The following is a 17,429-nucleotide window of genomic DNA, read 5'->3' on the forward strand; positions in this document are numbered from 1 at the left end:
CGTGCGGGGGGCGGCGGTCTGCAGGAGGAGGAGGAGGTTGTGCGGGGGGCGGCGGTCTGCAGGAGGAGGAGGTCGTGCGGGGGGCGGTTTTCTTCTTCTTTTTGACTGCGGGACGATTTTTAGTGCGGGGCGATTAGCGATCGATCGTGGCTTGTTGCGTGGTTGGTAGCGTTAAACACAGAATAATTAAGGGCCATTAGATTTTGATGATGAATGGGTGTGATTGTTTGGATCTGCCCCTCTCTTTCTTTTATAGTGGTAGTAGATATAGTCATTTATGGGTCCTTACCGATGTAGGGGTAACAGTAGATATGCGTCATTGGATCATGCGAAATTAGTGTCTCATATTAACTTGGAAGTATCTTAAAATCTGTCAATTCTGTTTGTTAAAAATCTCCCTTTTGTAATGAGCAGCTAGAGAAGAACATTCTTTTTATACATTTCTTTGTTGGCAACTAAATTATCATACACATCTCATTAAAAGAAGTAAAATACAATACCTCCTGCTGTAGCGGCTTAGTTCCGCAGCTCTTTAGGGAGCTTAAGAAATCTTCACTGTTGCGTTTGTATGCTGGAACTTTGCCTTGTAAACTGTTCCATATGTCCCCTTGCCAATCACAAGATCGTTTATATGACATGACGGAGGATACACAGAGTATAGTTTGTTGAATGCTGCTACTGCAACTGTGAGTTTTTAGTAGAGATTTGTTATATACTATACTAGGTAATTTGTTTAGTTCTGAAGCTACCTGTCACGACCCAAGCACAAGATGGGATGAACAGACTAATCAGCACCAATATTCAGATATAAATTGAGGATACAAGGAGAATATGGGGTGAGAAATCAGCAAGAAAAGGGGAGTTACAGAGAGCAGGAGGTGAGGGCGAGAGCAAGGGGGTGAGAAGCTTCAGACGTTTCACAAATCCATCCCTCCCTTCCTCTGTCTAGCTTCTCCTTTATAATCCATTCGCCTATTCACGGAACTGGGCCAAGCCCAAGTCTCACGGCCCATTCCATCGAGAAGGCCTTGGATAAGAAGAGGGCCATGACCCTTGGGACATGACATTCTCGCCCTCTTAAAATGCGGCTTGACCTCAAGCCGGTGACGCAGTACCAATGAATAGCCAAATTCACCTGGGTCCAATGGTCGATCGATCAGTCTATCTCTCTTGTCCGACAGCCATCCAACATCATAATCACTCTTTGCACTTCTATGTAGATACTTGATCCTCATTTAGTAATTGCCCGGCCATGAAGATTCAAGACTCCAGGATCCCACTGTGTTGTAGCAGAAAGCTCCAGTCCATGACCAAGAAAATCTTTCACAACAGGAACAAATAAGCAAGACACCCATGTGGTCGAAAACAGCTTAATAGTGCCGAGGCAATGAACATCAAAGATTCCTGGGTCCCATAATCTGCTAGCTGAACTTGTTACTTTAGGAAGCACCCTCTGTTCCACATTTTTAATTGCAAAGGTTGAACCTGAATCTCCTATCATAGAGCTCCATCGAGTGTAAATAAGAACTGTGCAATTTTGCAATTTACCTGCAACAGCAGCATGTGGTGACATGGAGTTGTTGTGAATACCAAATTGCTTTGTACAAGTTTTAGATGCACCCCTTATACCCGGATTCCACAACCTTAGCCCACACAAGAATTGGCAGAAGTATTTCAGTTGTGGTTCCTCTTGAACTGGCAATGCTGTGGACATAGTTCCGGAGATAATAAAATTTGGTCCATGACCAAGAGAGCATCTCACCACAGGAATGAATAAGCACAACATCCACTCAATCACAGTACCAAGGTAATGAACATGCCAGATATCCTTGAGCACTAACTGCCACGTACTTGCACTTGCTTGCAAACCAGTAGAACAAGCAGCAACAGCAAAATAGTCCAAATAAGTAGGAACACCTTCTCGCACTGGAGCAGCACAAGGATTGTACAAAGTCTCAAAAGTGTTGGTGACCACACTGCCCTTGATACCACTAAAGAATGCCTGTGCAATTATCCAATGGAATTGTTCAAAATGATATAGGGGAGCAGTCAAGAGTTGCTCGGAGTTGCACTGTAAGCCAGCAAGGATGTCAGACGAGCTGGGGACTAGAAACACCGGAACCCATATATGCAATGGCAAGTGAAAGTGAATAATGGGCTGAGGAACTCCGGCAAACAATTCTCTTCCTTCTGTATGCAGTGATGGTACTCTTCTTTTGTTAACAGCTTCACCAGGTTGAGTAACATCCAGGAGGGCCTCAGCTTGAAATGTCATCGGTGCCTCCCTGATTATTTGTTGCACAGACCCCGATTTCGTTTCCCAGTAATTAGGTCGTTGTAGTTGTACCCATGGGACAGCTGACAACCCAGGTTTGCCAATCAAACCATCCACACTCAGGCTGCTCGTCATATCATCGGTGCCTCCCATCATAATTTTCATAGTCACCAATAATACCCACCATGTACTACTAATTATGGTGTAGCAAGAATATTCAGTTGCACTAGCAAACTCATGAGAGATACCTTTAACTCCTCTTAAGGTGAACCGAGAAGAATTGAGCATAGTTTCACATCCGTCGCCACAATCAGGAGGTCCAGCCAGAGGTAGAGGACAATAAACATGAACTGGTTGCACCAGACAAAAATGCCATTCAACATTCATCAGCTCAGTGTACTTGTCGAATAGGAAGTCTGTGGGCAAAAGTGCAGCTTCCCAATTAAGCACCGAAGTCAAAACCTCGCTGGTAGCATGGAACTCGTTGTGAGCTTCATAAATTGTACAGGCCAGCTGCACATATTGGTTATGTGGGCACCATTTCTTAAGCATCTGGAACACATCATCCATCTGCAAGTGACCTTGTCGCCATGAGCTAACTAAAAGAAGTGAAAAATGTTGTGCACCCATGGACAAAATGTCAACTACGTGAGCCATATACCAATTAGTCTTGCATGCCTCACGTGCTGCTAGTACCATATTTATGGAACCTGATTTTATGTCTGAACCTGAAGCTATCAGAAACTCGCACAAGAGGTCTAGTAACTGTGACTTTCCTGCAGCTGACTCCAGCAACATTCGGACACACCCCAGATTCACCTTGACATGGACTGGTGGCAAGGTCGAACAACGAACCACATACCTGCTCGACACAGTTGCGGCGCTTGATGGCGACTCGGCAATATTGCCCTGAGCTGTATTGATATGCTTGCTGAAGAACGAAGGCCATGGTACTGGCCGGATCACCTGTCCTTGTGCATTCAGACCCATTGTCAGATTTGCTCTGGGCACTGGTGTCAACACGTAGGCAACCTCGACATAGCTTTTTAACCAACAACTCGTGGGAGTTGTTGTGATGAGTTCGAGGTCAGGAACCGGGCGCTGCGGTGGAGGTGTAGCCAGTGTAGTCCAGAGTACCATGGACACTGACATTGGGCCATCGTCATCATTACCATGGGCCAGACCACCGGTCGAGAAGATGGCGGGCGTTGGTGCAGCGATGTGGATGGTGTTGATGTCGAGGGCCTCGTCGCACACAGCAGGGGAGGCAAGCTCGGGAAATATGTTGACAGTGGCATCAGAACTCGGGCACTCTGTCGAGCGCATGGTCGTTGTTGGAGTAGCAAGCCTGCTGCCGCCGATGCCATGGTCTTGTACTTCATGGGCGTGGCCATCACCACGCTTCTCGGAGCCCATCGCTTCATCCTTCATGATCTCTTTCTCCCTTATCCGAGCAAGGCACGATGCTCTGGTGATGCTAGACGGCATTTGCGACTGCACGGCTGCTTGAATATCCATGTGCAAGCCCTGGACGTACTGGTGTACGAAGCACTTGATGCTTATGGTGGAGTTGAGATCCAGCACACGATGTACTCGTTCCCAGAATGCCGCCGTGTACTCGGCCACGGTTGTGGTCTGCTTGAGCTCCAGCAGCAAGCACAAGTGCAGGTTATACTCCGGCGACACGTCCTGGATGTCAAGGAGACAGGCGTGCCCGTAGACATACCGACCATGCAAGGCGAGAGCCCGCGCCGCCCCGACTTTTGATCGAAGCTGAACCACTGCCTCCACATGGTGGATTCTCTGGAACACGACGACCTTCAACACACCATACACGGCAAACACCTGCAGTAGTGTCTCCTCAGTGACCGGGTAGTACACATGGTGCACGGTGACGCGGAGAACGCCGCCGGTGAACACCTCTGGTTGGCTGGACATTTCGTCGAACATATGGTAGGCAGGAAGTAGGTGGTGATTTTTTTGTTGGCTCTGAATACCAAATTGTCACGACCCAAGCACAAGATGGGATGAACAGACTAATCAGCACCAATATTCAGATATAAATTGAGGATACAAGGAGAATATGGGGTGAGAAATCAGCAAGGAAAGGGGAGTTACAGAGAGCAGGAGGTGAGGGCGAGAGCAAGGGGGTGAGAAGCTTCAGACGTTTCACAAATCCATCCCTCCCTTCCTCTGTCTAGCTTCTCCTTTATAATCCATTCGCCTATTCACGGAACTGGGCCAAGCCCAAGTCTCACGGCCCATTCCATCGAGAAGGCCTTGGATAAGAAGAGGGCCATGACCCTTGGGACATGACACTACCCACTGTTCTAGAGCTTTAAGTTTATTTTTTGAAGCATCCACCTGTCTTTGTTTACATGCTTTCAGTCAATGTGGTTTTGGTTTAAGCTTTGATATTTCATCTCAGTTTTTCTTACCGTGCTTTTCCTGCAAGCAATGTACCGAGTGTTGCCGATGCCAAGGCCTACCTTCTGTCCCTGTTTATTCATATGCTATTTAATATCTACAGTTGAATACGCTTCAGATTTTGAGATATTGCCATATTGGACAGGCATTGGAAACAGTGGGGCTGAGAAGGAGACACCGGAGCAAGGCTCTGCTGCAAGCTCAAGCACAGAGTCGCCAAAGTCAGAGTAGTGCTAATGCGGATCCCCAACCCGGACAGTTAATCACTATTCCACTAAGTTGGTCTTGTAGTAGCGGTGTGGCAAAAATAGCTTGCTTTACGTTGTTGCCATTAAAATTGCAAAAATAGCTTGCGCTCAGAAACTGTCTGATCTGAGCAATGTAATCGGTATGCCCACTGTACTAGTATATCGAATTACAATATTGTTCTGATTGTACAGTAGTATTTTACAACGCTGCTGCACGTTACTATGGAGTTGTCGGGCGACAGGGTGACACCCGACCGGCGACGCGACGAGGACGGCAAGAACGCGCGTGATCTCTCTATAGCTAATTCAAATTCACACACATAATTTACATCAGATCGGGCGACGCGACGAGGACGGCAAGAACAACGGCGGACACAAGAGTGGAGGCAGCCAAAGAGGCGACGTGGCGGCACCCGATGCCGTAAGGCTCGAGGGTGCCGCTTGGCCCGAAGGTCCCGCTCCCGTTGAAGCTCCCCGGCGGGCCGAACGCCGACGGGGGACCGAACCCAGACGGTGCGCCGAACCCACCCGCGGGAGGGCCGAAGCCGGTCGGAGGGGGCCCGAAGTCGGACGGAGGGCTGGAGCCGACCGGAGGCGTGAGGCCACCCGACGGAGGGGCGAGGCTCGTCGGAGGGCTGGCGCTCGGCACGCTCGAGTTGGAGCCTCCCGCCATGGAGCTGCAACCATGAAATCGATACCGTGTCAGACTTTTGAAGTGATCTTGGAGCAGAAATATGCTGAGTGTCGCGAGAAATGGTGCTCACCTTCCCGCGAAGACGCACGATCCGGAGCCTGCAGCGAGCGATCAACATGAAAGAATCAGAGAACATACATCCATGGTGGTACAGGAGATCGAAGAAGCTGTGCCAGACTGCTGCTTACTGGGATCAGTGGTGGTGGTGGTGGCGGTGCCGTTGAAGGAGCAGGTGGCGCCGGTGCTGGAGCCCTTCTGGTAGTAGTCGTTGTAGGCGTAGGAGGCCAGCGCCGCCAGGTTGTTCTGCTTGTAGCAAGCCCCCCCGGGCTGGATCGCGGAGCAGTCGGCCTGGCCCTGCCCGCACGCCCAGCTCAGCCCCGCCTGCAGCGCCGTCGGGTCCGCGTTCTGCAGCGCCACGCAGAACGTCCCCGACGCCAGCGACCGCCTCCCGCCGCCCCCACCGGCAGTATGATGCGAGTAGCTGCGGTACACCAGCGCGCCGTCGAGCCCCTCCGGCTCCGCGGCGATCAGCGGGATGCCCGAGAAGCCGAGCGCCCGCATCGCGGCGTACGCGTCGGCGACTCTGGCGTCGTCGTCGGCGGCCTCCCGCGCGTGAGCCTGCTTGAGGAAGAGCGGCGAGCCGGTCTCGCTCAGGAACCGCAGGACGAGCCCCGCGACGCCGGCGGACCAGGACGGGGCGAGCGGGACCGACGACAGCGCGGTGGACACCCTGACACGGCCGTCGAGGCGGGCGGCGACGAGCGCGGCGTGGAGGTTCAGCATGGCGGGGACCAGCGAGTAGGCGTCGCCGGGAGAGCCAGAGCCGGACGACAGGACGTCGTCTCCCGCCAGGACGTGCGTGATCATGGTCGCCGGGACGAACGGCGCCACGTTGGCGGCGACCCAGAGCCGGGCCTCCTCCCGGAACTCGGCCATGTGCTGCAGCCGCGAGCTGGGGATGCTGACCATGACCTCCGCTCCGGTGTCGGCGAGGGATCGCAGCAGCCGGTGGTCCGCTCCGCCGCACACGCGCGCCCGCTTGGTCTGCTTAGACGAGTGCACGATCTTCGCCAGGTCCGACGGAGAATCCTCCGTCTCCGTGGGGAGGATCGTGTCGTCCCCCAGAGAAGTGCCTGCCCATCATCACGGTAAATTTGAGTTCAGTTGTAGTAAATATTTTTCTCGTTTGATCACGATGAGCTAGCATGTACGCGTGTCGCGTCTGCTTTCGCCTTTTTTGCTCATGAGTCACTCAACTCAAGATAAGACTCCGGAAAGGGAGCGCACAAGCATCGCATCGCAGCTTAAAAGTCCCTTTGTGCTGCTGCACGCTTTCAAGAAAACGAAAACGAAAAGTAGAAGCCTGTCTGTGTGCCGTGCCGTCGCGTCTTTGGAAAAAGACGCCACCTCATGTAGTGCCGCCATGTTACATCCTTTCTGTTCTGTCTTTCCATCGTTCGTTCTTTCCACGATGCTCTACGTACGTACGTACGTCCGGGAATGTATGTCGAGTTAAGTAACGAATCTTGGGCGCGCGACAGAAAGGAAGGCCTGAATGGAACCCGGCACCGGCAGCACGGCAGTGAAACTGAAACTGAAACCGGAGCACGGGCCTAAGCTAGTCACATACCTGACGCCGCGTTGGAGAGAAGAAGAAGGACGAGGACCAAAACGCATCCCTGCCATCTCTCGCGCAACATTGGAGCTTCTCCCTGCGTGCGACGACGATGCAAACGCCTGCTGGAACGAACTCGAGGCAGCAGACATGTCAGAATATATATACACCCGTACAAACAACGAATTTTTGCAATTTGTCCATAAATATATTCCGGCCGTAAGGAAAGGCCGTGAATTATCGTGGCTTCGATCGTGACACGGTTTGGAATACTATTCCTATTTATTTTCCGGCAAGCATGGGATGTATACGCGGGCCTGCGGCATTATTTGAGCTCCATGATGCATGCTTCCAGATGGATCGTCACCAGCAACACTAGTGCTACAACAGGAGGACAGGACACGCCGCCACACGGAAAGAAGGAAACAACAATTGATCGAGGAGAAGAAGATGGAGTGGAACACTTTGGTCCGCTTGTGACACCGACCGATCAACCGATTCCATCAAAAGTGTCAACATCTGACAGGGCCACGATCACATGCATAGTCCAAGGACAGTTGCGTTTATCACCCGCCCAACACAATTTGGTGGGTAAACGGAGACACCTAACACCATCCTAACAAGTATGCTTGGCGATTTAGAGTAACTAACTGGTTAAGCTATAGCTCCTGATTAGCTAACAACAACTTCTTTTCGAGTAATACTGCAAACGGGTGGTTCATGGAAAGGAAACACTGCTCTTAACTAACAATATATCCTGCTATTTTCGTTCCTAGCCGAGGTATGTAAGCTCCGTGGATGGATGGACGAAGAAAAAACACACAATTGTTGGATTGGATTGGTTCTTCCCGTCACCGTTAAGCTTAATTTGGCTACCCTGCTGCTTGCAAATGCTCAAGGAAAGTAATCCTAGTACAAAGCAGCAATCGGGCAATCTAATCTAACCTCTTCATGTGGAAAGCGGTTGAATTGAAGTTAATTGTGAAGCTAAAAGAGAAGGAATCACATCTCAAAACAAGCTAGAGAATTTAAGAAGGGCAAGCTCAATTCAGTGGAAGAACTGCCGATGATTGCCGTACATACCTCAACTGGCCGGCCCCAGGAAGCTAGAGCTTGCTTCTCCCGCACAAAAAGCTATTGTGTGTATGGAAACGAGAAGTTGTTAACGCTCGCTTAACTAGACCCCTGGATCGATCCTCGTGCTTCTTGGAGCCTGCAGTCCGCGGCGGGGAGAGGCCTTCGCTCGGGGCTGTATGTATGACCATGTGAGCACAAGCGCATGGCCTTTTTTATATGCGCACTGGGCAACCACACCCGCGCTGATGTACGCTAGACGACGCACACACACACGGCTGACTGTGATTGGGCGATGCCGCGACCAAGAGATGCCAAGGTGGTGCAGCGCAGCGGCGAGGCCGCGAGAGAAGTGTTTGCCGACTTGTGTGTGGTTGGCTGTGCGCGTAGCGTACACACTGCACACGGCCAAGGAAGGAATAAAGAGATAGAGATTATATTTGACTGTGCCTTGTGTGTGTATGTAGTCAGGGCGGAGCCAGAAAACTTAACCGATGGGTTCATTCGTTGACTGGTTGTGGGGATTTAGTCTTTTTTTTTCTGCACCACCTTGCATGAAATATATAGCACTCGGTTTCACAAAAGAAGAAAAATATATCACTCAAAAAATGCAAAACAGATTGAAATATAATATCACTTATGAATAGCAAAGGCGGAAATATTATGATTTCTTATTCCGCACCAACACATTTAACTAGTAATTATAAAAACATACTGATTAAATTGTGTGATTATGGAGTTAACCTAGTTCTGGTGCATCTAGCCATTGGAGAATGACCCAAATATATGTGAATCGCTGCCAAACATTGACATGTCGCAATATTCCAATTACCAAGTAATCACTCTTAAAATTAAAAACCCTAGCCATACATTATAGGAAGCAAAAATTAGACAAAGCGGAGGCACACGCTCTGTAGAAATTGATGACTTACCTCTTCAGAAATATGATGCACATTACTTGCGTCTAAAGGTGGCCTTGAATTATAATTCTCCTATTTGGATCTGGTGATCGGGTTTCTCTTTTGAGAAATATCATTCATACCCTAGATCGGTCAAAATACTTGGAGTAAAACCCGCACAAAAAAAGTACATGCAGTAAGCAACTAGAAAATTAAAATATGAACACTAGAGAGAAGACGTACGTGGTCATGCGATCTCAGTACCTCTAAATTGGAGTTCTTGACAACGATTGCCGGCTTTGCTGCCGTCGACCTGCCGTGGCGTGACGGCTGACCGAGGTCGTGAAGAATAGAATTAGGGTATGAACAGGCGGTATAAAGGCAATTTATTATTGGGCTTTTGGGCCTTTTTATTAGACTGCTAACTCCGCGTTGGAACTAGATGGGTTCAGGCCTTGTTTTTCGTTGGGTTCATGGGATTACTTACGTACCTACGTGTACTGGACCAGCAAAAGTCGCTGGGTTCATCTGAACCCAACGCTACCATGCTGGCTCCGCCTCTGTATGTAGTCCGCCGTCATCTTGTCCGTTAAACGTGTGCCATTTGCGCACGGGCGCATGCTGTCACTTTGATTTTCATGGCTGGGGTTGCGGCGTGTCGGACGTGGTCGGTCGCTAATTCGTGGCGTCAGTCGCTGGCCCGTACGTGTCGCCGAAAGATCGAGATTGTTTCATGCACGTTCTACGTTATATCCCTTGTACTACTATTGACATTCATGGCCTCTTTGATTCACAGGATTGTCGAAATGAAGGAATAGGAAAAATGCAGGAATAGGTTGGCATGTCCCATAGTATCCTACATAATTTGAAAGAATGTTTGATAGCGCAGGAAAAACAAAGAAATTCTACAAAGAGGCTTGAGTGTATGGAAATTTTCCTTCAAAATGTAGTACAAATGAATCCTATGAAATATCCTAAAGATGCCAATCCTACGAATCAAACGAGCATCACAGGAAAAATTCCTAAGGGTTCAAATCCTCAAAAAATCCTATGCAATTCCTTTGAATCAAAGGAGCCCTCAATTTGGCCAAGGGCTTCAGTTGGCAGTGCTGATGTGAGGAAAGCGTAAGCATTCGCCACACCGTCGATGCATCTGTGAGCGAGCCTGCTTGGATCAAGATTGCAGCTGCCTTTTAACCAAACCTCAAGTTAAACTGAATCCCCCGTAAAGCACTACGGTCAGATATAAGCCGTGAGCAGGCGAGTCCCGCCATGCCATGGTGTGTGGTGGTGTTGGGTACAACTTCAAACCCAAACCCCCCCTACACAGAGAGACACAGCCTACCGCAACGGCAGGCGAGTGCGAACCCAGCTTTGAGTTTGTCAAACCGGCCGTGCCGAATCAACGGCAGGTGACCCATCCGCACATCGCCTTCCAACGGCGCATCATCACCTCTTTCTCTTTCTTTATTTATTATTATCTCTCCGCCGAATAATCCCTATCCCTCCTTTATCTAACGCCGATTCAAAAGCAAAGCATGGCCTATGCTCTTGATTAAGCCGACTCAAAAGCATGGCATGGCCTAGGTTGTTGATTAATTAGGGCATGTACAATGGAGGCATATGGATGCATATGCCCCATGACAAAAAGGTAATTTAAGGCATCTGCTTTATTTTTTTCCTCAATACAGGCTATCACTAGTGGGACTCAATAAGAGATAAAAGTTAAAGACTCTAGTACACATGCATCTCTACTTTTCACTCTAACCTTTTCAGCATTTGTCACCGGACCACACTTTTTCTCTTCAAGCACCCGCCTCCTGGAGAGGATCCCGCTTCCCTATCCGAACCTACTTTACGTCATATCCGATCCTACATGGCATGCGAGGCATCACCTTGAGGCTATGCATTGTACATGCCCTTAGCTAGCTCATGCATGCCAATCCCAGCTTACTTTCGCGGTCTGGTGACGCCAACTCGTGGATATCCTTCATACCATCGCTGCTTTCCGGTGTCATCAGCGCCAAGGTTTCCCGTCTAGTTGCACCAAGAAAAGGTAAGGCTAAAAGCAAAATCCGTTCTGCCTTTAGGATATAGAAGCGTTGCAAAAATCGGCTGACCGATCTCTGCCTCGCCACCCATGCTACGCGATAGGGCCCAACACCGCTTTGGAGTATATTTGACAAAAGATTACCACATCTCACAGTCACCGTCTCATGAAACTATCACATTTTAAAAAGTGACCGCAAACTCCAGATTAGTATCAATTTTGTGACAAAAAACTATCAAATTGAGTTGATGATCTTTTTTATGATTTTAAACCTGTTTATGACATGCGGGACCCGCGTGTCAGAGCTGACATGGCGGGAGAGTCAACTCCGTTTATTTTAACAGTTACGTTGACCGTTATTACATATGGGTCCCACACATCAGCATCTACCTTCTTCTTCCTCGTCCTCTTTCTCTCTTAGGCATTTCAACGAACACCTAGTGTTCGTGCCCACATCGTGAAACGGAGCATGGGCGCGCCGTCGAGCTCTGCGTCCTCGTTGGCGCGGACCCATTTCCAGCAACTGCAACAAACGGGCTGCCTCCGCCGCCACTCTCCTTCGAAACCGTGCCTTCCCCGAGCAGCTCCCCCTTTCTCTCACCCTCGGAGACCTCCTGACATGGATCACACGGTCCTCGCCGGCGCTCGCAAGGTACTATCCATCCAGGCTGAAGTTGATGCACCACACAGAGCCAGAGTGCGCGGCTAACTCTTGCATCATGAACATGCCAGTGAGCTCCTTGCACGTCTTCCCATACTGCCGCACCTTGACCCTGCCCGCACTGCGCATGCTGCTGTCGTCGAGGCTGTCGTCGGTGGCGGAGCTGAGGCGGCGCGCCTCCCTCTCCTTTTCTCCTTCTCCTTGTCCCTCACCTCGGTGCTGCTGCGGCGCCCTCCGTAGGCGACGGTGCCGGCCAGGTGCCTGATGCCACACAGCCACCTGCCTCCTAATGCACCTCCTCGAGCTCGAACTCCGCCGCCAACGCCGCCAATGCTCTGGTTCCGAGCCAGCGGCGGCTTCCCGTGCCCGACGGATCTGGGAAGCCTGTCCTCCTATAAAGGTGATATTAGAGTTATGCTAGTGGGTGATTGTGGATTAGTAGAAATACTTGTGTTGAGGTTTGTGATTCCCGTAGCATGCACATATGGTGAACCACTTTGTGATGAAGTTGGAGCATAATTTTATTTATTGATTGTCTTCCTTATGAGTGGCGGTCGGGGACAGGCGATGGTCTTTTCCTACCAATCTATCCCCCTAGGAGCATGCGCGTAGTACTTTGTTTTCAATGGCTTGTAGATTTTTGCAATAAGTATATGAGTTCTTTATGACTAATGTTGAGTCCATGGATTATACGCACTCTCACCCTTCCATCATTCCTAGCCTCTTCGGTACCGTGCATTGCCCTTTCTCACCTTGAGAGTCGGTGCAAACTTCGCCGGTGCATCCAAACCCCGTGATATGATACGCTCTGTCACACATAAGCCTCCTTATATCTTCCTCAAAATAGCAACCATACCTACCTATCATGGCATTTCCATAGCCATTCCGAGATATATTGCCATGCAACTTCCATCATCATCATATACATTACTTGAGCTTTTCATTGTCATGTTCTTTGCATGATCGTAAGATAGCTAGCATGATGTTTTCATGGCTTGTCCGTTTTTTGATGTCATTGCTATGCTAGATCATTGCACATCCCGGTACACTGCCGGAAGCATTCATATAGAGTCATATCTTTGTTCTAGACATTGAGTTGTAAGTAAATAAAAGTGTGATGATCATCATTATTAGAGCATTGCCCCAGTGAGGAAAGGATGAAGGAGACTATGATTCCCCCACAAGTCGGGATGAGACTCCGGACTTTATGAAAAATAAAAGAGGCCAAAGAAGTCCAAATAAAAAAAGAGGCCAAAGAAGCCCACCAAAAAAATTAAAAAAAAGAAAAAAATTTAGAGAAGGGGCAACGTTACTATCCTTTTACCACACTTGTGCTTCAGAGTAGCACCATGTTCTTCATAGAGAGAGTCTCCTATGCTTTCACTTTCATATACTAGTGGGAATTTTTATTATAGAACTTGGCTTGTATATTCCATGATTCCGATGATGGGCTTCCTTAAATGTCCGAGGTCTTCATGAGCAAGCAAGTTGGATGCACACCCACTTAGTTTTCAGTTTGAGCTTTCATACACTTATAGCTCTAGTGCATCTGTTGCATAGCAATCCCCACTCCTCGCATTGACATCAATTGATGGGCATCTCCATAGCCCATTGATTATCCGCGTCGATGTGAGACTTTCTCCCTTTTTGTCTTCTCCACATAACCCCCACCATCATTTTCTATTCCACCTATAGTGCTATATCCATGGCTCACGCTCATGTATTGCGTGAAAGTTGAAAAAGTTTGAGATTACTAAAGCATGAAACAATTGCTTGGCTTGTCATCGGGGTTGTGCATGATTAAATACTTTGTGTGATGAAGATAGAGCAACAGCTAGACTATATGATTTTGTAGGGATAACTTTCTTTGGCCATGTTGTTTTGAAAAGACATGATTGCTTTATTGGTACGCTCGAAGTATTATTGTTTTTATGTCAAATGATAGACTATTGCCTTGAATCATTCGTGTCTTAATATTCATGCCATGATTAGACATATGATCAACATTATGCTAGGTAGCATTCCACATCAAAAATTATCTTTTTTATCATTTACCTACTCGAGGACGAACATGAATTGAGCTTGGGGATGCTGATACGTCTCCGTCGTATCTATAATTTTTGATTGTTCCATGCCAATATTATTCAACTTTCATATACTTTTGGCAACTTTTTATACTATTATTTGGGACTAACATATTGATCCAGTGCCCAGTGCCAGTTCCTGTTTGTTGCATGTTTTATGTTTCGCAGAAACCCAATATCAAATGGAGTCCAAACGGGATTAAAATGGACAGAGAATTATTTTGGAATATTTGTGATTTTTGGGAGGAAGAATCAACGCGAAACGGTGCCCGAGGTGGCCACGAGAGTGGCCCACGCCACCACTCCAGGGGACGCGCCCCCTATCTCGTGGGCCACCCGTAAGGCAGTTGATGCCCTTCTTTGGCCGCAAGAAAGCTAATTTTTGGAAAACGATCTGGGCGAAGGTTTCAGTCCAATCGGAGTTACGGATCTCCAGATATAAAGGAAACGGTGCCAGGGCAGAATTCCAGAATGCAGAAACAGAGAGATAGATCCAATCTTGGAGGGGCTCTCGCCCCTCCCAAGCCATGGGAGCCAAGGAACAGAGGGGAAACCCTTATCCCATCTAGGGAGGAGGTCAGGGAAGAAGAAGAAGGGGGGGGGGCTCTCTCCCCCTTGCTTCCGGTGGCGCTGGAGCACTGCCGGGGGCCATCATCATCACCGTGATCTTCACCAACAACTTCACCGCCTTCATCACCAACTCTTCTTCCCTCTATGCAGCGGTGTAACCCCTCTCTTACCCACTGTAGTCTCTACTTAAACATGGTGCTCAACGCTATATATTATTTCCCAATGATGTATGGCTATCTTATGATGTTTGAGTAGATCCGTTTTGTCCTATGGGTTAATTGATGATCATGATTGCTTTGAGTTGCATGTTTTATTATTGGTGCTGTCCTATGGTGCTCTCCGTGTCGCGCAAGCGTGAGGGATCCCCGCTGCAGGGTTTGCAATATGTTTATAATTTGCTTATGGTGGATGGCGTGAGTGACAGAAGCACAGACCCGAGTAAGTAGGTTGTTTGCGTATGGGATAAAGGGGACTTGATGCTTTAATGCTATGGTTGGGTTTTACCTTAATGAATCTTTAGTAGTTGCGGACGCTTGCTAGAGTTCCAATCATAAGTGCATATGATCCAAGTAGAGAAAGTATGTTAGCTTATGCCTCTCCCTCAAATAGAATTGCAATGGTGATTACCAGTCTAGTTATCGATTGCCTTGGACAAATAACTTTCTCGTAACAAAAAGCTCTCTACTAATATTTACTTTATTGCATCTTTATCTAAACAGCCCCTACTTTTTATTTACGTGTTCTTTGTTATCTTGTAAACCTATCCAACAACACCTACAAAGTACTTCTAGTTTCATACTTGTTCTAGGTAAAGCGAACATCAAGCGTGCGTAGAGTTGTATCTGTGGTCGATAGAACTTGAGGGAATATTTATTCTACCTTTAGCTCCTCGTTGGGTTCGACACTCTTACTTATCGAAAACTGTTGCGATCACCTACACTTGTGGGTTATCAAGACCTTTTTCTAGCGCCGTTGCCGGTGAGTCATAGTGTGGGGTGAATATTCTCGTGTGTGCTTGTTTGCTTTATCACTATATAATTTTTATTTGTTGTTCTTAGCTGTTTTCTATCTTTAGTTATGGGTAGGAAACGCAAAATACCAAAAAAAATTAGTTGTACCTACTGAACCAGTTGTTGAAGAACCACTCAAAATCTATCACACTCCTGAAGCTTTTTACTTGGATCATCTTCGATCCCTTTGTGCTCGTGCTGAAACCCCAACTAGCTTAGTTGAGGGCAAATCTTTAGATGAGCATGCTTGTTATGTGCTACACCGTATATCTGAAAAAGGGAAACTATTATGGGATCAAATTCAACGTTTGCAATGCTATGCTTGGAATTTATGTGAAATTTATGAGTTTACTTGTTGTTCTGAAGACCCTAAGAAACACCTACCCTATCAATGCTTGTTTAGTGATAATGGAATCGTATCTTCGTATGCTAAGGGTGTTTATAATTACTATGATTTTCAACAAATTGAAGAATTTTTTGCTTTTAAGGGTGCTTATGAGATTGCTTCTTTGATTGAAAAGTATGATGCTACTCTTTACAAATCTGAAAATTTTGTCATATTTCAATATTGTTATGATAATTATGCTTCTAATGCCTATGTTAAACCATATATTGAGGACTTCTCCGCTGTCCAAGAAGAGACTAATATTTTGCAGGAATCTATGGAAGAAGAAATTGATGAAATAGTGAGCTCATTGGACGAAAAAGATGATGAGGAGAGCGAAGAACAAAAGGAGGAAGAGCGGATTAGCTACCCGTGCCCACCTTCTAATGAGAGTAACCCTCCAACTCATACATTGTTTAATTCCCCTTCGTGCTTACCGAAGGATGATTGCTATGATGATTGCTATGATCCCTTGAATTTGTTTGAAATATCCCTTTTTGATGATGCTTGCTATGCTTGTGGCCAAGATGCCAATAAGAATTATGCTTATGGAGATGAACTTGCTATAGTTCCTTATGTTAAACATGAAATTGTTGCTATTGCACCCACGCATGATAGTCCTATTATCTCTTTGAATTCTCCTGACTACACTATAGCGGAGAAGTTTGCGCTTAGTAAGGATTATATTGATGGGTTGCCTTTTACCATTGCATATGATGATTTTGATAGATGTAATATGCATGTGCTTTCTGCTCCTACTTGCAATTATTATGAGAGAGGAACTCTATCTTCGCCTCTTTATGTTTCCAATATGATAGAATTGCAAGAAATTGTTTATACTATGCATTGGCCTTTACTATATGTGCATGAATTGTTCTTTTATGACATGCTGATGCATAGGAAGAGAGTTAGACTTCGTTGTTGCTTGATATATGTTACTTTGTGCTCACTACTAGATTACAAATCATTGTTAATTAAAATTGGCTTTGATATACACTACTAGGGAAAACCTTATACACAGAATGTTACTAGTAGCGCTTGTTAAAATGAGGCGCTACTGCTACTTAGCAGTAGCGCGTTTGGCAGAACCGCGCTACAGTTAGCAGCTTAGCAGTAGCGCTGCCCTTGCAGAAAGCGCTACTACTATAATTGCCACACCGTTCCCGGCGTGCTAGGTATAGTAGTAGCGCCCTTCTATGGACAGCGCTACTACTACGGATTTTAGCAGCAGCGCGTTTTTCCTTCCCACGCTACAGTTAAAGCTATTTTCACCTAACCCCCCGCGCGGCCTGATTCCCTCTCCTCTGCTTCCTCCCCTAATTCCCGACCCCGCCTCGCCACCGCCGTCTCCCCCGACCCCGCCTCGCCGCCGTATCCCCCGACCCCGCCTCGCCGCGCCTCGGTGCCGCCGTCTCCCCCGACCCCGCCTCGCCGCCG

The 17,429-nt window shown here is 47.7% G+C and overlaps 2 protein-coding genes across 4 annotated transcripts in view; one reads left to right on the forward strand and one right to left on the reverse strand.

Moving 5' to 3' along the window:
- The window catches only part of LOC119291249, a 12,209-nt gene extending 7,185 nt beyond the window's left edge, over positions 1–5,024 (forward strand). The window contains exon 2 of the mRNA XM_037569976.1: positions 4,848–5,024. The gene's annotated coding sequence lies outside the window, so the exon portion shown is untranslated. The remainder of the gene's footprint in view (positions 1–4,847) is intronic.
- A 51-nt stretch (positions 5,025–5,075) lies between these two features.
- LOC119291248 (glucan endo-1,3-beta-glucosidase 1-like) lies at positions 5,076–8,654 on the reverse strand. 3 transcript variants are annotated; one of them, XM_037569974.1, is made up of 5 exons: positions 8,343–8,654; positions 7,275–7,394; positions 5,833–6,777; positions 5,715–5,742; positions 5,076–5,627 (listed from the first exon to the last, which is right to left on the reverse strand). In XM_037569974.1, the coding sequence occupies exons 2-5, from the start codon at positions 7,342–7,344 to the stop codon at positions 5,276–5,278; spliced, it is 1,395 nt and encodes a 464-aa protein (XP_037425871.1). In that variant the 5' UTR covers positions 7,345–7,394; positions 8,343–8,654; the 3' UTR covers positions 5,076–5,275. The 3 variants fall into 3 exon arrangements, with proteins under 3 accessions (XP_037425871.1, XP_037425870.1, XP_037425869.1); XM_037569973.1 differs by having other exon boundaries at positions 7,275–7,381; positions 8,343–8,652; XM_037569972.1 differs by having other exon boundaries at positions 7,275–7,384; positions 8,343–8,652.
- Positions 8,655–17,429: the final 8,775 nt, after the last annotated feature.

This window comes from Triticum dicoccoides, chromosome 4B, assembly GCF_002162155.2.
Source record: "Triticum dicoccoides isolate Atlit2015 ecotype Zavitan chromosome 4B, WEW_v2.0, whole genome shotgun sequence".
Taxonomy (NCBI): Eukaryota; Viridiplantae; Streptophyta; class Magnoliopsida; order Poales; family Poaceae; genus Triticum; species Triticum dicoccoides.

Bases quoted from the DNA above. Each gene is read 5' to 3' on its own strand.
- LOC119291248 (XM_037569974.1), bottom strand. From the start codon at position 7,344: ATGTTGCGCGAGAGATGGCAGGGATGCGTTTTGGTCCTCGTCCTTCTT. The intron at 5,743-5,832 runs GTAAGCAGCAGT...CGCTCGCTGCAG, and splicing joins CACCACCACCACTGATCCCA to GCTCCGGATCGTGCGTCTTC. The intron at 5,628-5,714 runs GTGAGCACCATT...TCATGGTTGCAG, and splicing joins TCGTGCGTCTTCGCGGGAAG to CTCCATGGCGGGAGGCTCCA.